This window comes from Rhineura floridana, chromosome 11 (genome assembly GCF_030035675.1).
Source record: "Rhineura floridana isolate rRhiFlo1 chromosome 11, rRhiFlo1.hap2, whole genome shotgun sequence".
NCBI lineage: Eukaryota > Metazoa > Chordata > Lepidosauria > Squamata > Rhineuridae > Rhineura > Rhineura floridana.
In genome coordinates this window covers 8,746,299-8,768,534 of record NC_084490.1, presented here as the reverse complement: position 1 = coordinate 8,768,534, position 22,236 = coordinate 8,746,299, and the positions used below count along the sequence as shown (strand labels likewise).

The following is a 22,236-nucleotide window of genomic DNA, read 5'->3' as shown; positions in this document are numbered from 1 at the left end:
ACTGCTTATGCCCATATGTACCTGGCTGGGATTTAAGATCATCTACCTCTGGTCTGCTCTGCGTGCCTGGAAATGAAAGATGTTAGACTGACAGGCACATGGGAGAGAGCCTTTTAGTTGTGGCCCCCAAGCTTTGGAATTCCCTACTTCTGAAAACCATCTTGTTCCGGAGAGCCTTTGGGAGGCACTGATGGGAGAGCCTGAGACTGTTTTTATGGTTTTTATTTTAACTTTTTGCTTTTTTAGTCCCTTTAGTACCACTCCCCTATATATATGTGTGTGCCTATGATAGGGTTGAAGGGTGGGATAGAAATGTTCTAAATAAATAAATAAATATAAACTGTCTCCTCCGTTTCCAAGGGCCGAGTGGGAGATGGTCACTTTCACTTGGATGTCTAAGGGAGGGGTCATGTTAGGAATGTAGGAAACTGCTTTATGCAAAGTCTGAGCGTTGGCCCATCTCACTCAGTACTGCCCACACTGACTGGCAGTCGCCCTGCAGGGTTTTAGGCAGGGGTCTCTTCCAGCCCTGCCTGGAGATGGCAGGAATTAAACCTGGGACCTTCTGCATGCAAAGCAGAGGCTCCACCACAGAGTTATGCTCCCCCTCCAAGGCACTCTTGGCCTGTACAGGGAATGGACCCGCAACCTTGGTTTTGTTAGCATCATCCTCTAACCAGCTGAGCCAACTGGCCAGTTATGAACTGCCTGTGTGAAAATGATGACAGATGCTCTTCGTCGTAATAGAGCCTTTGGGAAAGTTATAGTACCATATATTCCGGCGTATAAGACGACTGGGCGTATAAGACGACCCCCAACTTTTGAGAAGATTTTCCTGGGTTAAAAAGTCATCTTATACGCCGGAATATACGGTAGTTGCTTCCTGCAAGGGCTTGGGGGTGTACGCGAGGTCTTCAAAACATGCTCCTCTCTGTTTAGGGAATGTGCTTAAGGAGCTGAGTGAGCCAGCCGGGGCCGCGATCTACGCCAGCCGCTTCCAGGTCGGTGTCCCATTAATGACTTCCCTACAAACAGTAAACTGTGGCCTCTGGTATCTTTTCTGCCTTCTGGCCTCCAGCCTTTTGTCATCTACTTATTGCGCAGTGCAGGGGGCAGTAGATTTAAAAACAAACCCATTTTTCAGACAACCCTGTAAAATCCCAGATAATATTTCATGCCGGGGCGGGAGGTCTCAGGCTTGGGTGCCAGAGGCAGCCTTCCTGGCCCTTGGGACTCTCCCCAGCCACACCCCTCACCGGCCTGGCTTACCACCCTACTTGAGTGTTTCTGCCTGGCTGGAGTGGTTCGTTGAACTCTGGGCTCCTGCTGGGAGGAAGGGCAGAATATAAATCAAATAATAAATAAATAAACTCTGACAATACTTCTTACTTGCCTGGGTGGAGGATAGAGGGGTGCTCTGTGGCACGCTTTCCATCCCCCTGTCAATTCTTTGATGCTCATTTTTCTCTCTGGTTTTTCTTTTCTCCCAGCTGGGAGATCCTACGCTGAGTGTCCTGGAGATCTGGGGAGCTGAGTACCAAGAATCAAATGCCCTCTTGCTACGCCCTCGCCATGCAGACTTCCTGCGCCGCCTGGCCCGCCGGGAGAGGTGCCCTGTCGACTTCGTAGGCAAGATTACAGGCGATGGACGGGTATGATGGGAAGGGGGGAAACGCAAATAACTAGGGTTGGGAGCAGGGGACTGGGTCAGGAAAGCAAATGTACAAGAAATAAGAGAATGGGTGAAGGGACTTTCTTGTTTTGTATAGGACTGTCCAGAAAATACTGGTGGTATTTGGACATAACTATAAGCTACAGTTGTGGGGACTCACCGCAGCATCGAGCCTTGGGGTCATTCATTTCCTCCCTCCAGTCTCATTCTCTGGTGAAGGGGAGCTTGGAAGCTTTCATTTCCATTTTTTAATAACACAGTTTAATGTTATGTCCAAATCCTGAACTGTGGTTCATCTTAACTGGTTTGTTGAAGCAAACATCTTCATTACCCAAGGTTTGACGTTGGCTTGTTTCAGTAAACTATGGTTTAGATTAACTCACAGTTTGTTCATCTTTGGATGTAATGACAAACTGCGGTTAACACAAAACGGAATTGAAAGCTTCCAATCTCCTTGCGGCCACAACTAAAGAAGAGAGGGGAAGGAGAGTGTGTGAGCCCCAAATTCATTCCCATCATGATATACCATTATGCTTATTGTTATGTCCAAATGCAGCAACTATCTCATTCTAGAGAAAAAGCCAGTATTTCCAGGCCAGGGAGAATAATTTTGTGTGTGTGCAGAATTTCTGTAAATAACTCTTCCTCTCTTAGAGGAAGATGATATATTAGGGTGTTAAGCATCTTCCAGACAAGTTAGAAAGACAGTGTTTTTGCACTGATGCTTGTAGACAAACTATAACAATATTTTCCCAGTTATAGTTTGTCTATAAGCATAGGTAGGAAAAATCCAAAACCTCTGGCATGTTTTAATTTCTGAAGAAGGGGAAAACCACACCCCCACCACTCATTTTTAAGTAGTTTTTCACAAAACTTTATTTACATAGGTTTCTGTGTTGACTTAATAATAATCTGAGATAATACAAACAGATGGGGAGTTTTTAAACAACAACAGTATCCCCACCAAAATTCATTTTAGAGAGTTTTCAGTGCCACTAAAAATGAAACTGCTCTTTGGATGCTCAGTGTAAAGGTCTTGGGGCAGAGTGATCTTGCTGGTCCATGCCCAGACAGGAGATCAGGTGGGATCTTTTGTATGTTGCCTTGATTTCCATAGGTGGGACATAAATAGGATGTTTCAACATTTTTAGTTTCCCTTGAGACAGAACCTGGATTTAATAGAGGCATCTGTGATAGAAGTGTGATTTTTAGTGTAATACAATGTTATGTTCTGCACACTATTACTAGGAAACTTGCTTCCCTCTTAAGATACATTTGGGACTTTTGGGGGAGGTGGTTTTTTTTGCAGGGGGAGTACCTACAATTCTTAGAATACTGTGTGTGTGCATGTGCACACCTGTGTGTGTAAATATAAATAGATTTGCTATGATGGTAAGTTTTCTGCTCATGGGGTGGCAGTCGCTCAGGGTCTAGGATATTGGGGAAGATTTAGGTTGAGTGCCAACATTGAAGCAGAGTGTGGGAGAATAGAGGCAAAGGGGGAATGAATGAATTGGGAAGGAGATCTGCTGAAATAGTTTTGGAAGGGGTGGTCTATAAAAGTGACTCCTTCTTCCTCTCGACAGATCGTGCTCATTGACGACACAGAAGTTCCCGCAAGCAACACTGAGCTGGAGAAGGCAGAAATTGCAGGAAGAGTTACTCCTGTGAACTTGATGCTGGAATGGGTTCTTGGGAAGATGCCGCCCAAGGTATGAAGTGGGTGCATGTTGTCTTCTTCCCCTGACTAAAAGATCCCTCCTACCACTCAAAAGAAAAGTCTTGTTAAAACATTTACTGAGGATGCTTAAAAGTGTGGAATGCCTTGCAGAGGGGTAAAGAAGTTGGGCTGGTCGACCCAGTAGTTCAAGGGTGGGTAAGCTGTAGCCCTCCAGGTGTTGGACCACAGTTCCCATCATCCCTGGCCATTGGCTATGCTGGCTGGGGGTTGATGGGAGTTGGCGTCCAATGACATCTGGAGGGCCACTAGCTTCCCCACCGCTGTAGTACATCTAACAGTAGTAGATCTGTTTCTTGGACTCACAAAAGAAATCACAAACCACCGTCTCATTGCAGAGGGAATAAACCTTTTTCTGGGTTGTATTTCTTTCGCCTGTAGCTGGGGACTTGCAAGATTTCCCCCCATCCTTAACTCTTACATCCAGTCAATCACTGTGCTCTGCAGATGAGGGCGTCCTGCAGATACCATCGTATCAGGAGGTCTGTTCTGCACAACATAGGAAACGGATCTTTAGTGTTGTGGTGTCTACCCTTTGGAATTCCTTCCCCTTAAATATTAGGCACCATCTCTGTTATCTTTTTGGCGCCTACTGAAGACCTTCCTCTTTCAACAAGCCTTTTAAGTAGAGATCTTTGGGATAAGATCTCTACTTCAAAGGCTTGTTGAAAGAGGAAGGTCTTCAGTAGGCGCCAAAAAGACACAGACAGTCTGTGTGTGTGTTGGAATTGCTTTTTACAATGTTTTTAAAGTTTTGTTTAAAGATGTTTTTAAAGATGTTTTTAAAGATACTTTGTTTTAATATATTTTAAAGTCCCTTTTTAAAGGTGTTTTACAGTATTTTTGCTGCCCTGGGCTCCTACTGAGAGGAAGGGTGGGATATAAATTTAATTAATCAATCAATCAATCAATCAGTGAATTAATTAATTAACAACAACAATGTTTTGTGCTTGGCTAATAATATTCTGTGTTCATTGTCGTTAATTCTTTCAGTGGGGTGGGATTTTCCCTTTTTATACCCTTATTGTTGGATTAACATTTTGAGGAATGTTGTTCTGTTGTGTTTTTTTCTGTGAAGTTGGTTTTTAAAATGCATTCTCAAGCTGTTTAGTATTGTATGGATTGGTAAATTGCTTTGAGACTTTTTCTTGTGGGAAGCAATGAATAAGTGTAATAAATAATAGTAATAATAATAATTCCCACCAACCAGGAATTTGTTTTGAATCACATCCATCAAGCCCTTAGGCCTCTGGATATTCCTCACGACCTTAGTGTGGTGGATGCCCTCCAGCGTGTGTTGAGGCTACCAGCCGTGGCTAGTAAACGTTACCTGACAAATAAGGTAACTTTCTGGATCAGATTTGCTTACCGGAGTGCTTTCACACCATTTAAAAATAAATATCCATTGACTTGTCTCCTGATTTGATTGTCTTCTCTTCCTTTTACTCCCGGTGCAGGTTGATCGTTCAGTGACAGGCCTGGTGGCCCAGCAACAGTGTGTGGGTCCCCTCCACACCCCACTGGCGGACGTTGCTGTGGTGGCCCTCTCCCCCTTTGAGACAGTGGGAGGAGCCACAGCCCTTGGGGAGCAGCCTATCAAAGGGCTCATCGACCCTGCAGCTGGTGCCCGATTGGCTGTGGCAGAGGCCCTCACCAATCTGGTCTTTGCGCGTGTCACTGGCCTTAAGGTGAGGCACTCCCAATATCCTGACACACACAGAATTTCCTATTTAATGTATTTATGACCTTAATATCCCAGCTTTCCTCCAAGGAGCTTAAGGTTTATATAGTTCCCTCCTCCCCCAATTTATCCTCACAAGAACCCTGTGAGGTAGACAAGGCTGAGCGAGTGTGGCTTGCTTTCCACTCTCCAAAAACCTTCTAAGTTCCAAGGGCTTTCTTTGGAGGCTTGGAGGGCCACATTTGGCCCCTGGTCCTGAGATTCTCCATCCCTGATGTAGAGGCTGTGGTTTCTCATATCCTTTCTTAGGTCACATCCGCACCATACATTTCAAGCATGTGGCTTCCTCCAAAGAAGGCTGGGAACTGTAATTTCTTCCCTGCAGAGCTACAGTTCGCAGCTACTTTAACAAACGACAGTTCCCAGGATTATTTGGGGGAAGCCATGTACTTTAAATGTATGGTGTGGATGTGATCTTAACGTGCCTCCACTGGACGGTGTGTTTAAATTAGAAGTTAGTTTTATGGCTATCTTGCTGCTTTCCATTGTTGCCTGACCTCCATGGGGGGCAATTTTTGTGTCCTTGCAGGATGTGAAGTGCAGCGGGAACTGGATGTGGGCAGCTAAGTTGCCAGGCGAAGGGGCAGCCTTGGCAGAGGCCTGCAGGGCCATGTGCTCCGTGATGGGTGAACTGGGCGTGGCTGTGGACGGAGGCAAGGATTCCCTCAGCATGGCGGCCCGTGTCGGCAAGGAGACCGTTAAAGCACCTGGTGAGGAATGGAAGAGCTTGTGCTGGAAATGTGGCTGCCTCAGAATTCTCGCCTCAAGTTAGGAGGCGGGGTTGTTTTATCTGATAATCTGAGGCTTGTTTAGTCACTATTTGCAGGGAAAAGTGTGGGTTTTTTTGTATTTTCAGTTCCACCCCACCCTTTTAAGGATTTTTTTTCCTGAGAGGGTATCTGGCAATATATATGTGCAGAATAAGGCCACATTCACACTACATTTATTCCACTATTATTCCATTTTAAATAGTCATGGTTTCCCCCAAAGAATTCTGGGAAGTGTAGTTTGTGAAGGATACTGAGAGTTGTTAGGAAAGCCATAGTCCCCTTGCAGGCCAGCAATTCCCAGAGTTCTCTACGAAGGAGGACTGACTGTTAAACTACTGGGGTAATTGTAGCTGTGTGAGGATAATAGGGGTCTCCTAGCAACTCTCAGCACCCTTCACAAACTACACTTTCCAGGATTCTTTGGGGGAAACCATGACTGTTTAAAGTGGAATAATAGTGGAATAAATGTACAGTGTGAATGTGGCCTAAGTCTGTCTAGAGAGAGAGAGTGGTGTATGTCTGTGTGTGTACACACACACACAGTTGTGAGAGACTATTTTGTATATATTATACATTTTAAATATTTTTCTTGCCTTTTGAAGCTGTCTGTTGCGTACATGTACACATTTATTATCCCTTTTCCGCTGAATTTGAAAATAAACATAGGAAAAACCTCAGAGCAATAAAACACTGGTCACATCCACACTATACATTTAAAGAGTATTTAACACACCTTTAAAGCACATGGCTTTCCCCAAACAGTCCCGGGAACTGTAGTTTATCCTTCACAGATAAATCCTACAATTTCTAGTACCCTTAAAAAACTACTGTTCCAAGGATTCTTTGGGGAAAGTCATGTGCTTTAAATGTATGCTGTGGATGTGACCAAAGTCTTTAAGAACACCTCTGTGTGTGTGAGTGTGTGAGTGAGTGAGTGATTTTAAGGTCAGGCTCAACCTTTGACGAGTCTCCAAGGAAATAGAGCTCCCCATTCCTTGGACAAATGGGATGTTCTGTCCAAAGCACAGGAGTTAAGAGGCGCCAGTAAGTTCTCCCGCAGCTCCACCTTGTCAGCCTGACTCAGGAAAAATCTGGTGTGCCTGCTTGACTTCTGGTTCTTGGGATGGGGAGAGGAAGAGGAAGAATTCAGGGATGTTTTTGTCCAGGATCGTGGGGGATAACAGATCCTTTACTTTTTTGAGAGCAGGTCCCAGCCAGGTCCCTATATATGAGCCAATCATCATGAAAGGGGAGCAAGTTAATAACTGAGAAGAGTTCTTGTCCTTTTGTTCTGATTGGAGCCAATCAGAGTGAAAGGATGTGAGTGAACCATTGAGAAGACTCTTCTCAGTGGCTAACACACAGCACAGTCACGCTGATTGGCTCCTAGGGACATCTGTTGTGGCGCAGTGTGGACTCAGAGATGATGCAGAGCTAGGGAGATGAGGGAAAGTGGAAAAGGTGTGGGGCTGTGAGGGGGCATGGCGTGACTATCATGAAGGGACCCTGCACTTCTGAATTTGCTACTACAGTACTGGGAAGGATGTTGTCACCATCTGATAACCCAATCAGATGCTGTCCAACCACATTGTAGCTTGACTACAGATGGTTTGGGAAGTTTCCTAGTTCTCAGTAAATGCAGTTTTAACATTGTGTGTTTTCTCCATTTCCAACTCCCCTACCCCCCCCATTATGCTTGTTCTGGCAGGGACCCTTGTTATCTCAGCTTATGCTGTCTGTCCAGATATTACCGCCACAGTCACCCCTGACCTCAAATGTCCAGATGGAAAAGGTAAGGCGAAGAGCTGTTGAGGGAACACAATGTTCTTTGGTGGAAGGGAAAATTCCAAATAAACTTAACTTACAATCAGGTTAGGTGATAGCTGTTAACAAGAGAAAGCTAGCATGAATAAGATTGTCCAAAAACTTTAGGGAATGACTTATAGAAGATTTGCTAACACCTGTTTGTCTGGTCAGTCACTTCTGGCAGGCCTGACACCAGCGGGTGGCCAGGTTGGGCACCGGCCAAGGGCCCCTGCAGGTGACGGGAGCCCCTGGGGCTGGGCAAATGTAGTTCCCACTCCACAATCCATGCTACCATCAGGTTATGGAGCATCCACCCCAATGCTGGCACGGAGCAAGAGCCACCCTCTCAGGCAACATTCCCCCCCCCCCTGCCAGCACAGGTCTGCACCACTTCCTGTGTCACCACATCGCCTCACCACATCGCCACGTCAGCACACTACATGTGCATGCTTGCCATCATCCAAGATGGCGGCGGGGGTGTCAACATTCCCCCACTGGCATCTTGGGTGATGGCAGGTGGGCACGCAGAGCACACTAACATGACCAGCCTTATTTAAAACCCCAGCGACAGCCGTGCCTCCTCCTCTGCCTTTGAAGGCCGCTGCAGCCTGGTGCCGGCCCTGACTTCTGCCAATGGGCAAACAGTCTATGAAGCTTCTGTGTAACCTACAAAAGAGATATTTCAAATACATATGTTGCCTTTCCAGCTCATTGGGTTGCTTCATGTGGACTAGTATCTTTGACCTTACTTGCAAACTTGAGTTGTAGGCTCTTCAGCTGTCTTGGTTTCTTCTAGATAGCGGGAGCTTTCTTTCACCATGAAAGATGGTGGATGAGGAAACTCTTGTCAAGGTTTGATCCTAGTGATGTCTCTGGGCAGCCATATTAATTGATTGTGCCCGTGCAGTTGTATCACTAAGGATCGCTGGCTGGTTAGCTCAGGTAGTTAGAGCATGGCGCTAAAAGCACCAGCGTTGTAGGTTTGATCCCCGTACAGGCCAACAGTTCCTTTTGGGGAAGGGCTGTAGCTCAGTGGCAGTGCATCTGCTTTGCATGCAGAAGGTCCCAGGTTCGATCTTCAGCTAAAGCTGGGGAAGACTGCCTGCCCGAAACCTTGGAGAGCTGCTGCCAGTCAGTGTAGACAAAACTGAGCATGATGGATGAGTGGTCTGACTTAGTATAAAGCAGTTTCTTATGTTCCATCAAAGAATAATTTGGGGGGATGTATTTTTGGGGGGGGGCAGAAAAAGACAACAGTTTTGTCCTCTTCATTATTTCTTCCCATTTTGGCCTTTTGCAGGTACTCTGCTTCACGTGGCGATCAGTCCCGATCGACATCGCCTTGGGGGCAGCGCACTGGCTCAGTGCTTCTCTCAACTGGGAGATCTTTCACCAGATCTGGATAATCCCAGCATGCTTGTTTTCTGCTTCCAAGTCACCCAGAGTTTGCTACAAGGTAAGCACGAGCGGAGAGGGGATGCGATCAACCCTGGTCTACTGTGCCTTCTCCTGCCCCCCCTCAGCCAGCCTCAGTCCCTGGCACATGATTCCTAAATGCTCATGTTTATCCAGAAGTCACATACCCCCCTCCCAAATATTCATAGTTGGGTAACACAGGTGTGGGGAACCTTTGGTACTCCAGATGTTGCTGAACTACAACTCCCATCAGCCCCAGCAAGCATGCCCAAGGGATGATGGGAGTTGTAGGCCAGCAGCAACATCTGGAGGGCCAAAGATTCCTCATACTGGGGTAAATATGATTAAAGGTAGTTGGCATCCGTTTCCTATGTAGATAGTCATCCTGCCTGATATACTGTATGTGGTAAGGATGAAGCAAATTAGGTATCAATAGCTAATATTTATATTAGCTATCAGCACTGGAAGACAACCAGAACTGCCACTGATATCTGCTGTAACTTTAAGAGCATCTATTTGAGCTTGCTTTTCTGTCCTCCCTCCCGGTCCTTTTTCCTCGTGTGCCATGTTTTATTAGAATGTGAGTTTGATAGCAGAGACCATCTCGGAACTGATTTTTGCAAGCTGCTCAGAGCCTTTTTGGGCTAAAGCGTGGGTATAAATGCTGTCAATCAGGGATGGGGAACCTCAAGCCTGGGAACCTAATGTGGCCCTCCAGCCCTCTCTATCTGGCCCTGGGAACTCTCCTCAGGCCACACCCCTCGCTGGCCCTGCTTCACGCTCCAAGTGTTGTTTTTTTGCTTGGTGGGAATGGGTCCTTGAACCTCTTGCTGGTCTAGATGGAGGATAGAGAGGGGTGTGTGTAGAAACTAGCCTATTGTACAAAGATACCTTTGTTGCTCTGCCTACATTTGCCTCTGGATCTGACCACCTCTGGCGCGTGGCCCTCGGAAGGCTGTCCAGAAGGGAATGCGGCCCTCAGGATGAAAAAAGGTTTTCTATCCCTGCAATAAATAAATAACAGGAAGTTGTCTTGTACTTATATCAGTATGAGTCAGACCACTGGCCCATCTTGTTCAGAACTGTCTACACTGACTGGTAGGGCTTCAGACAGGGGACCTTCTCAGACTCACTTGAGATGCCGAGAATTGAACCTGAGGCTTCTTGTGTGCAAAGCAGGTGCTCCACTGCTGAACTATGTCCCTTCCCTTAGGCAGAAGGGGAGAGGGAGAGGGAAAGAACAAGTAGATCCTCACTTCTGGAATGGGAAATAGGATCCATTGCCCATTATTGTGAGAGCAACATTGTGCTGTAAGGTAATCCAAACTCTGTGCCAGAAAAAAATGAGCTGTGTGTGACCTGGATAAATTGAACATGTTTGCATATATGTGCTGCTTTTACATAATTAATTCCACTTCTGTTAGCCATCAGTAGGGAGTAACAAGATATGCAAGGTCCAGAAGCCACACCCTTTGCAAATCTCACTGTGACGTTGCCTGGCATTGTTTACAAGTAGTCAAGCCTATCCATCAGGGCTAGAAGCTTCCTCCCTTTTTTTAATTAAAGAAAGGATGGGACTCTAAGGATGGCAGATTTTGCTGCTCCAGTAACAAACTGCATTTTTCATGGAACCGTGGACCATTCACCCAGCCCTCAGCATTACTTTGTCCTTACTTTGACCATTTTTTTCTCTCTTCCCCCCTCCCTCAGACTCGGTGATTTCTGCAGGGCATGATGTGAGTGACGGCGGACTCTTGACTTGCATGCTAGAGATGGCCTTCGCGGGGAATTGTGGTGCCCACATAGAACTGGGGGCACCTGGAGTCAATGGTCAGTGAGTTGGGGAGAAAAAGGGAGTGGCGCCATGCTAGTTTGAAGGTGGAAGGGAGCTCGGGTTTGAGAATGGCTGCTCTGGAAAAAAGGGCATGAAGGAGGAAGACAGCGAGAGAATGAGAGCGAGAGCGAGCATAAAAGGGAAGCATGTGCTGCAAATAATGTACTGGAGGTAGCTGGGAAAGTGGCTGAGAGCTTGCATGGGGGAAGCGCTGATCAGGGGTAGAAGAAAGTCACAAAGAATATTGGGTGAGGAAGAATGGAAAGAGTTCCCTGGCCTGGATCTGAGAACACAGTGGTGGCTGCGTCCACTGGGACTGGTGGGGCGGAAGGCAGGGAGCCCAACAGAAGGCGGAGCCACAGCCAACGACCAATGGAGGCAGAGCCAATGGCAGGTGGAGCCAACAAGTTCTAGCTTTGCCCCGTCCCCTGCTGAGCTCTACAAGCTGAAAACTGAGGAAGAGGAGGAGGAGGAAGCTGACAGCCAGTGCTAAGAAAGCAGGCAGGTGGGGGCTGGCTGAGGGCAGAATGAGACTGGTGGGGCAGGGCCACGTTTGCCCCAATGAACCAGCCTGCACTGTGAAAATAACATTGTTTTCCTACTTGTTCGCTCTCAATAAGAAGAGCCCCTGCTGGATCAAATCAGACGTCCATCTAGTCCAGCATCCTGTTTCCCACTGTGGCCAACCAGAAACTCAGGGCATTGACTCAGTAGCCCAATCCTGATGTTGTTGCCCAGCAGTTGGTATCCACAGAAGTGGCTTAGTGGTCAGAGTGTCGGACGAGGACCTGGGAAACCAGGGTTCAAATCCCCACTCAGCCATGAAGCTCGCTGGGTGACCTTTATCCAGCCACCATTCCTCAGCCTAACGTACCTCACAGGGTTGTTGTGAGGATAGAATGTGAAGGGGGAGAATCATATATGCCACCATGAGCTCCTTGGAGGAAAGTGGGATATAAATGTGATAAATAAATATAGCTGCCTTAGATCCTAGAAACAGTATAAACTAGCCATCCTGGCTAGTAGCCACTGGCAGCCTTATTCTCCCTGAATTTGTCTCACTCCCTTTTTTTTTTTAAGCCATCAAAATTGATGGCCATCGCCTCATCTCGTTGGGGTAGTGAGTTCCATACTTTGACTACGTGCGTGTGAAGAGGTACTTCCTTTTGTGTCTTTGGATTTTCTGAAGTTCATCTCCATTGGATTGATCCCATTGAGTTCTAGGATTGTGAGAGAGGGAGAAAAGAATTCTCTCTGTCCGCTTTCTCCAGCCCCGTGCATCATTTTGTACACCTCTATCATGCCACCTTCCCCCCCCCCAAAATTAAACAGTGCCCTGCATTGTAACCTTCCTTTGTTGGGGGAGTTGCTCCAACCCCTTGATCATACTGGCTGCTCTTCTTCTGCAAGTTTTCATCTCCCTAACCCTGATGTAGTTGCACTTCCTCTCTCCCATAGCTCTTAATGTGCTGTTTGCTGAAGAGGTGGGGCTGGTGCTGGAAGTGCCCCGAACAGCGGCGGCCGATGTCTGTCGACGATACCGGGAGGCTGGAGTGAGGTGTGTTCCTGTTGGGTATTCAGGCCCCCGTGGCCCTAATGCGATGGTGAGTGCAGAAGTGACTGGGAGTGGAATGCAGGGGACGCGTAAAGGATTGTTGTTATGTAATTTGATATGTCAGTGGCCTTTCTTGTACTCTTCCTATAAGTGGGGTGGGTAGGTCTTGCTCCTTTTAAATATATTGTCAGATGAGTATTTTAGTTTTTATTTGTAGCTGTATTTATCTGATTTTAATGTCTTTGCTATTTTATTTTTACCTTGTGAACTGCTTTGAGGCATGAGTGCAAAAATGTGACTACGTCTTAATACTACTACTACTGATAATGATATTAGAATTATTTCCATGCTGCCTTTCGGCCAAAAAAACCCTCAAGGCAGCTCACAAAGGACAACACACAAATACAGAATTAAAGTAAGTAAGTAAATAAATATAACTGACAAAAATGTAAGACCGCAAAATCATAGAATCATAGAATAGTAGAGTTGGAAGGGGCCTATAAGGCCATCAAGTCCAACCCCCTGCTCAATGCAGGAATCCAAATCAAAGCATTCCCAACAGATGGCTGTCCAGCTGCCTTTTGAATGTGCCTCCAGTGTTGGAGAGCCCACTACCTCTCTAGGTCATTGGTTCCATCGTCGTATGGCTCTAACAGTTAGGAAGTTTTTCCTGATGTCCATTCGAAATCTGGCTTCCTGCAACTTGAGCCCATTATTCCGTGTCCTGCACTCTGGAACAATTGAGAAGAGATCCCGGCTCTCCTGTGTGTGACAACCTTTCATGTACTTGAAGAGTGCTATCATATCTCCTCTCAGTCTTCTCCAAGCTAAACATGCCCAGTTCTTTCAGTCTCTCCTCACAGGGCTTGGTTTCCAGTCCCCTGATCAAATCTTAATAGTTCAAAAAAAATAAGTCTGAAAAACCCAACATATTCATGTTCCTTCCAAAAGGCTATAAAAGGGCATTCCCCACAAGAATTTCAGAGAGAGCAGGAGTAAATCCTTAGAATGCAGCTCCTGCTTTGTAATGGTCCCAGTCAGCGGATGGTGGGGCAGGGCAGATGGAAAACTTTGCCCCTTGATTGGTCCAGCATAGTCTTCCCCTGCTGATGTGGAAAAACCATTGGCAGAGACAGGGAGGATCAAAAGTGAGTGCTGTTGGATGGGGGGACACTCTGGCCAGAGTCTCATCCAGGAAGACCCATTGGTTCAAACCTTAGGCCTGGCATAATCCCTAATTCACCTTTACCTTTTGCTCCCTCTGCCTTGGGTCTTCTAATTATTAGTTCCCCCACATTTCTTGTGGCAAACCACCCCATTTCTTTTCTTTTAGTTTTTTTTCCTGTCCCCACCGTCAATGCCCTTCTTGGTTAATTGCCTTTGCTGTGCCTCTTTGCAGGTCCGAGTCACCGTCAACGGCCAGGAAGTTCTGGCGGAGAAAGTGGCCACTTTGCGAGGCTGGTGGGAAGCCACAAGCTTCCAGCTAGAGCGGCTGCAAGCCAACCCAGAGTGTGTGGCCCAAGAAGAGGCGGGACTGACCAAGCGCATGGAACCCAGCTACACCTTGACCTTTAACCCCCAGGAAGAACTTCCCCTGTTACAGGAAATGGGTATGGGACAGGCCAGCACCGAGAAGAGGGTGGGAAGGGATTGGTGCCTCTGGTGTCTGAAGAAAGTTCTGACTGCAAATTAAAAACCAGGAAACAGAATTGTCATTAATCTAAAGACATCTTGGCAAATTAATCATCTGTGTTTTCATAAATTAATTAATTGCATTCTCATATAGGTAAAAACTGACTGAAGTGAGAAGCATATACATTCTTAGTTTTCGGATGTTGCATGCGTGCATCCTAGTGGCCATCATAAAGAGGGGGCCAGAGCTCAGTGGCAGAGTCCCAGGTTCAATCCCCAGCATCTCCAAGTGGAGCTGGGAATGTGCCCCCTGTCTGAAACCCTGGAGAGATGCTGCCTGTCAGTGTAGACAAGATTGATCTTGATGGATCAATGGTCTGACTCTGCTTGCTATGCTCCTAGTAGGCATCTCCTGTTCTGTGAGAAGAAGGGAGAATGCCTCTTCTGAAATGTAATATTAATAAGTAATTGTATTAAAAAAAAAATTTCAACTGTCCAGTTAATCAAGGGCACCTTGTTTAGTCGATGAATCTATTTTGTAAATGTTTGTTTCAACAATGAATGGGTCAACATCAACCTTGCAGCCTTACCAGGAAGGGACGATATCAATCGGTGCTTTTCCCCCACCCACAGCCCTTCCAGCTCCCCGTGTCGCCATCCTTCGTGAGGAAGGGAGCAACGGGGACCGTGAAATGGTGGCTGCGTTCCTCATGGCTGGGTTCCAGGTGAGCTGGGCAGTACTCATTTAGTAAAGGCATCCCAGCAGTTTCTCAGAGACCAAGATGTAACCTAAGAACATAATAGACCACACCGGTTTAGATGGACCAATAATGGCATGAGAAGACTCTCCTGGATCAGGCCAGTGTCCCATCCAGGCCAGCATCCTGTTCTCACAGTGGCCAACAGGATACCCATGGGAAGCCTGCAAGCAGGACCTGAGTGCAAGAGTAGTCTCCCCACTTTCAAGAAACTGGGATTCAGAGGCATACTGTCTCTGGCAGTGGATGTGGAACATAGCCATCTTGGCTAGTAGCTTGGGGGGGGGGGGGAATCGAATTTTTCTCTGTTCCCCTTTGCAATCAGGAGTCATGTCTTCTGCACTTAATTTCTCCCCTGTAGAAATCGCCCATTAGATCAAGATGAGAATTAGGTTAGTTGTTCTGGGAAAGTATTGCCTTCTTGCCCTGGCCTCTTCCAGCACATTTCTTGACTGGCACATCGGACAGTTGCCAAACAGGTACAGCAAGGAGTAGAGTCAAAGGGAGTAGAGCCGAACTATGCCATTCATGGTCCATTGAAATGAATGGAGTTATGTTACTGAAGTCCGCTCATTTCAATGGATCTATTCTGGGTATGATTAAACCTGGATATCACCCCAAAGACTGGGCAGGCCTACTGCAGGACAGGGACTTCTCTAAGGGTCTTCCATGTCCTAACTGTTCCCCAGTCAAACCCAATCTCTGTGCTGGTTTGAGCCACTCCCTTCCTTAGCATCCTCCTCTCTGCTTTCCTATCTCTGTATTCGCTTCAGGTCTGGGATCTCACCATGCAAGATCTGTGCTCAGGCGAGATGACGCTGGACTCTTTCCGTGGCCTGGTGTTTGTTGGAGGGTTCAGTTATGCAGATGTTCTAGGCTCTGCCAAAGGTTAGTGTCTTTGCCTCTCCTCTTTCAGGAATGGGGCCATCAGCTTGCCTCTGTGTGGGAGAAGCTTCCATAAGCTCTAGGAATAAGTGATGGTGGCCTTGTTGTGGTTTGCCATATAACGGGATTCCTGTCCGCATCATGCTCTGTGAGCAGTTTGGGGGCATTTGGGCGATCAGTGCTGAAGACACGATGCTGGACGTGATGGACCTTTTGACCTGGTCTAGAAAGTCTGCTCCTTGCAATCCGTGCAGCTCATTTCCATGTTTTGGTTCCAGGCTGGGCGGCTTCTGTGACTTTTAACCATAGAGCGCAAGCTCAGTTCCAGACATTCCATCAGCGCAAAGATACCTTCAGCCTGGGCGTGTGCAACGGCTGCCAGCTGATGGCCTTGCTAGGTTGGGTGGGGGTCGGGAGCCCAGACACCAGGGATGTAGGTAAGTGAGCCGACACTGGGGGTGGGGGGCACACTTGCTTTGCACTTTGAGCACTCCTCTGGAGTTAAAGCACCTGACAAATCCTGGATTGTGGCCCGTCCAGTATGCTTGCAATCCTAACCATTTCTATTCAGGAATACGTCTCATTGAATTCAGTGGGGCTTACACACAGGGAAGGGGAGTTAAGACTGTCTGGACAGTCATCTGTCAGGAATGCTTTGATTTGGAGTCCTGCATTGAGCAGGGGGTTGGACTTGATGGCCTCATAGGCCCCTCCCAACTACTATTCTATGATTCTATGACTGCAGCCTAAACCCTTGACCTGCCTGTTTTCAAGATGGTGCCATCCAGCCGGGGGTGCTGTTGAGTCCTAACAATTCTGGCCGCTTTGAATCACGTTTTGTAAGCCTGGGCATTGAGGAGAGTCCAGCGCTAATGCTGCGAGGCATGGCAGGATCCACCCTAGGCATCTGGGTGGCGCATGGAGAAGGTAATCCTTTTTTTAAAAAAATCACTAAATTATAAAGAACATAAGAAAACAGATGCAATTACTGGATATATCTCAAAGAATAATTGTTTACACAGTCACATTACAGAGCCTCTTCTCTGGTATTAGCAGTTGAATGAGGTCAGTAGAGGAGCAGAATTGTTATAATTGACAATTATGAGGTCCAAATTTCATGCATGAGTACAGGCAACAAACTTTGCAGAGCGCCTGCAGTAGCATAAGTGATAAATTCCCCCCTAAATGACTTAATTCTATGGAATTCAAATTGTAATACAATGAAACACAAGATAAGAAATAAAAAAGCAATAAAAATACAATTAAAAATCAGTAGGAATATTTAATGTGATGGATGTGTCATTTTCTGTCTTCAGACACAAATCCACAGGCATGCAATTCATTTTAAACTGTTTTTAATAATGTATGATATCTTGTTGTGACCTCCCCTGGGACCTACTGGTGAAGGGCAGGTAATAAATTTAATAACCATCATCAATAATAATGCTGCGAACTGCCTGAATGAAGTTTAAAGACTACAGTTTGGGAACCCTGTGCTATACCATTGACAAAATATGCATGTGCATGTTCTGAGGAAATCTCTCATTTCCAAAGGTTAAGAATTTCCCCCAGTCTTTTTTGAGAATTGACATGAACTACTAAGGAATTTGCTGTGTGCATGACGTTATGCTGATGTCCTCTTCCAGTGCTGCCCCCGCCCACACATTCTTATTGGGCTAAGAGTAATCTGAGCTGGCCAATGGAGAGAAGCTGCAAGATAAATATTGTTAGACTGCATGACTCTGCACTCACTTTCTTCCCACCTGCCCACCCACAGGTCGGATGCGATTCCGCTTGGCTGAAGTCCTGGCTCAGATGCGCTCCTCCCGCTTGGCTCCGCTCCGCTATGTGGATGACCAGGGGCTGCCGACTGAGGAGTATCCTCTGAATCCCAATGGGTCCCCTTTGGGCATTGCAGGCATTTGTTCTCCTGATGGACGCCACTTGGCAATGATGCCTCACCCAGAGCGATGTGTCCTTCCCTGGCAATGGGCCTGGATGCCCACCGGCTGGCGCCAGTCTGTGAAGGTCTCCCCATGGCTCCGCATGTTCCAGAATGCCTGTGAATGGTGTTTGCATTATCCCGAGGGCCAGCCTTGACTTTGCATTCCCTTCCTTTTTTAAAAAAACATTCTACACCCATTCACAAGCTACACTCTACAACTAATTAAGAGCTGGGCTAGATCAGATTAGACAGTGTGATCCCTAGGCTGTGGATATAAAACTTTCTCGTGCCATTGTCTTCATCCATAGCCTGGCTTCCTCCCCCGCAAGGTCCTGCTTGCTACTTTTTACTGAACTTAGAAGGTATCAAGGAAGAATTGATGTGTAATGCCTGCACTGAACACAGGAGGTCGATATTGTGCAATAATGAGTTGGTTTGTGCTGATTTAATTGTGGAACTGCTTGGGACCAATGAAGGTTTTACAGTGGCAATAAATGCAAATTTTACATTAGAAATATGCGCCTGTGTCTCTCTGTTTTTCTTCTCCTTGGACCAGTTAAAAAACCCCCGAAGTAAATATGAGCATGCTGAATTTTTTTCTTTGAATTAGGTGTCCTGGTTGACTTAGGGCATGCAGCAACATACTCATTAAATCCTAATTATAAATGCTAAAATAAACCCTCCACTTTGACTTGGCCTTCCAACCACATCCTTGCAATCGACACTCTCCCTGTGAAGGATACTGCACAGCTGGTGGAGAAATATAGGCTACAGCTTCTGATTTCCGAAGGCAAAACAAGGAAATGTATTTCATCTAGAAAGGGACATAAATCCAGGAGTTGGAGGTACTGCTTGGCAGTGGTTCTGCTCCTACTTGGCGGGTTGCCTCCAGAAGGTAGTGCTTGGGGAGTTTTGCTCGGCACCCTGGGCCCTCCAATACAGAGTCCCACAGGGGTCAGTACTATCCCCCATGCTTTTTAACATCTACATGAAGCCGCTGGGTGCCGTCATCAGGAGTTTTGGAGTGCGCTGCCACCAGTATGCTGATGACACACAGCTCTACTTCTCCTGTTCATCTTTTTCAGGTGAGGCTGTCAAGGTGCTGAACCGATGCCTGGCTGCGGTAATGGACTGGATGAGAGCGAATAAATTGAGGCTCAATCCAGACAAGACTGAGATGCTGTTACTAGGTGGTTCCCTTGACTGGATGGTGGATGTTCAACCTGTCCTGGATGGGGTTGCACTCCCCCTGAAGGAGCAGGTCCGTAGTTTGGGAGTTCTTTTAGAACCATCCCTGTCACTAGAGGCACAGGTAGCCTCGGTGGCACGGAGTGCTTTCTATCAACTTCGGTTGGTGGCCCAACTATGCCCCTATCTGGACAGGGAAAACCTTGCTTCAGTTGTCCATGCACTGGTAACCTCTAAATTGGACTACTGCAATGCACTGTATGTGGGGCTGCCTTTGAAGACGGTTCGGAAGCTACAGCTCGTGCAAAATGCAGTGGCCAGACTGTTAACAGAGACTCGGAGGTCCGAACATATAACCAGAGCTCAGAAAAGTTACTTTTTTGAACTACAACTCCCATCAGCCCAATCCAGTGGCCATCCTGGCTGGGGCTGATGGGAGTTATAGTTCAAAAAAGTAACTTTTCCAAGCTCTGCATATAACACCGATTCTGGCCCGCTTGCACTGGCTGCCTATATGCTTCCGGGCTCGATTCAAGGTGCTGGTTTTAACTTATAAAGCCTTACATGGCTTGGGACCACAATACCTGATGGAACGCCTCTCCCGATATGAACCTACCCATACGCTGCGTTCAACATCAAAGGCCCTCCCTCGGGGGCCTACTCAGAAAGAAGCCCGGAAGGTGACAACGAGAAAACGGGCTTTCTCAGTGGTGGCCCCCGAATTATGGAATTCTCTCCCTGATGAGGTACGCCTGGCACCAACATTGTTATCTTTTCGGAGCCAGGTAAAAACCTTCCTCTTCTCCCAGGCATTTTAATTTTAATATGTTAATATTTTAATATTTAACATCTTAACATCTTAATATTTCAACCAATTTAATACTTTTTTAACATTTAATATTTTAGTGTTGAGTTTTGTAGCTGTTTATGTGTTTAATTATGTTTCAGTTTCTGGTATAATTACTTTATTTTTAAGTTGTTTAATATATATTTTAATTGTATATTGGATGTTTATGTTGTGAACCGCCCAGAGAGCTTTGGCTATGGGGCGGTATATAAATCTAATAAATAAATAAATAAATAAAAATCATTAAAAATCAGTAAGCTAGAGAAGGGGAACTCTTGAGTAAGCTAGAGAAGGGAAAATGCAATGTCAGAATTAGATGCATATTAGCTGAGGTCCAAAGAAGTCATGAATCTATCGTGAGACATTCCTTTGTTAAGAATATAAGAATAGCTGTACTGATCAGGCCAAAGATATATTTAGTTCAATACTCTCGTTTCCTACAATGGCTAACCTGATTCTTCTCAGAAGCCCAAAACCAGGACATGAACCCAGTTGCCTTCAGCTGGTGCCTAGTGATATTCTGCTGCAGATCTTTGAAGATCCACACAGGCATGTTTTTCCTCTTTTAATTCTTCCCTGTTTGTGTGCTCGGCAGAGTAAAAAACCAAAATCTAGTTTCTAGCACAGCTGTTGAGCTCATAAATCAGATGTGCTTTGAGCCTAATCAAAGACTTAGAGAAGAGAGATTCCAGGGGCAAGTCTATTGGGTATTGGGGTAGTAAAAATGCAGCAGGAAGTGATGCTGGCTAAGAAGCAGAGTTGAATGGGTGTGGAATTGGCTGTGCTCTGCCTCCAATCTCAGAGATGGTATGCCTCAATACCATTTGATGGGGATTGCAAGTGACGAGAGCTCTTGTGCTCAAGTTTTGCTTGGGCATCTGGCTCTCCAGATCTGATGGGCTTGGGACTGATCTAGCAGGGCTCTTCATAACTTTTAGGTCTGGTATACACTAACTTGGTCATTTTTCCATTCAACGATGGCATTGAGAATATGATTGCACTTTAGTCAAGAGTAATGCTGACCATTACTGAACCGTTATGAAACGACTGGAAGAGGTGCCTGATGTGAAGATAATGATGGGTTCTGTGAGGTTTCTGCTAGGCAAAGAATATTTCAGAGGCACCCATGCATCCTTTAGGTAGAATATCCTTTAGTAAATGTCATAAAGGGCTTCCCCAGGGTGCAGAAAAAGTATGGGTTACCACTCTTCCCTTACTGCAGCCTAAGAGTGTTTTGTATGGATGGATGGATGGATGGATGGATTGCTTGATTGATATCCCGCCCTTCCTCCCAGCAGGAGCCCAGGGCAGCAAACAGAAGCGCTAAAAACACATAAAAACAGACCCTACAACACACCAAAACAAAACAACTTTAAAAACATTTTTTTAAAAAAAGGCTTTTAAAACATATTTAAAAACGGGTTAAAAACATTGTTTTTTAAAAAACATATTAAAAAGCAATTCCAGCACAGACGCCGCCTGAGATAGGTCTCAACTTAAAAGGCTTGTTGAAAGAGGAAAGTTATTTACAAAACAAGGTGCCTACTGTGGATTCTCATTAAGTACAGAAGGACAAAAAATATAGCACTTCCTTCTGCGTAATTGTCTGAGCCAAGAGCGATACAATCTTCAACACCATTTGAAATTGTTCTCTACCTTTCCCTGCCCCCATTCATCTGATTTTAGCTGTATTGTGTTTTGCAAGGACAGTTTTCACATTGCCCCTTGGGATTTGTAGTGCAGGGCCACCCCCACTTAGCCATAAACACCAGCTGAGTGGCCTTGTGCCAGTCACTGCTTAATGCCACACATCCCTGACTGGCTCCTTTGCACATGCTGCATGGTGTCAATTTTTTGAATAGGAAGCCACAAATAGAGGGGAGGTGGCAGGTGCAAGGCAGGCAGCTGATGGTTGAGGGTGGGAAGCTGTTGATTATTCTATTCATGCTATCAATGCCATTCAGTCGTGAAGCTCACTTTGGGCCAGTCACTGCCTTTCAGCGTAGCCTACCTCAGAGGGTTGTTGTAAGGATGAAGTAGGGAGGGGGAAGTATTGTGTACGGCAAGTGGAGCTTGGAGAAAAGGTGGGATAGAAATGAAATGAATAAATAGCAGTTCAAAATGACTTCTAATTAATTGCAGGTGTGTTAGGCAATGTTTTGGGTGGTGGTGAGATGGATGCTCTTCCCACAAGAAGAATGAGGATTGAGAAAAGGCAAAATGAAATAAAACGCATTATAAGCACTGTCAACATCCCTGTCGAATCGGACCAGCACTGTTTTGCAGGAACCTCACAGGAGATGAGAGCTGGATCCATGAGCCGTCAACTGATGCACCACAGCCTGTATTCTATTTAGTGAAAGACTGTTAGATTCTGTGCTTTGCTTGGCGATCACTCGTAACAGAGTAAGGTTATCTTCCAAAATAAAGTCTTTCCATGGGACTTTTG

At 46.1% G+C, this 22,236-nt stretch overlaps 1 protein-coding gene across 6 annotated transcripts in view; it reads left to right on the top strand.

Annotated features, from left to right (window-relative positions):
* PFAS (phosphoribosylformylglycinamidine synthase) overlaps nt 1-18,267 on the top strand; it is a 36,993-nt gene extending 18,726 nt beyond the window's left edge. For all 6 annotated transcript variants that reach the window (XM_061589007.1, XM_061589008.1, XM_061589004.1 and 3 more), the window contains 16 exons: nt 940-1,001; nt 1,491-1,652; nt 3,259-3,384; nt 4,621-4,752; nt 4,868-5,098; nt 5,681-5,861; nt 7,630-7,713; nt 9,028-9,183; nt 10,854-10,973; nt 12,436-12,581; nt 13,932-14,142; nt 14,798-14,889; nt 15,696-15,810; nt 16,086-16,244; nt 16,582-16,734; nt 17,585-18,267. In XM_061589007.1, the coding sequence (XP_061444991.1) occupies nt 940-1,001; nt 1,491-1,652; nt 3,259-3,384; nt 4,621-4,752; nt 4,868-5,098; nt 5,681-5,861; nt 7,630-7,713; nt 9,028-9,183; nt 10,854-10,973; nt 12,436-12,581; nt 13,932-14,142; nt 14,798-14,889; nt 15,696-15,810; nt 16,086-16,244; nt 16,582-16,734; nt 17,585-17,907 (2,453 nt within the window). In that variant the 3' untranslated portion in view covers nt 17,908-18,267. The remainder of the gene's footprint in view (nt 1-939; nt 1,002-1,490; nt 1,653-3,258; nt 3,385-4,620; nt 4,753-4,867; nt 5,099-5,680; nt 5,862-7,629; nt 7,714-9,027; nt 9,184-10,853; nt 10,974-12,435; nt 12,582-13,931; nt 14,143-14,797; nt 14,890-15,695; nt 15,811-16,085; nt 16,245-16,581; nt 16,735-17,584) is intronic.
* Nucleotides 18,268-22,236: the final 3,969 nt, after the last annotated feature.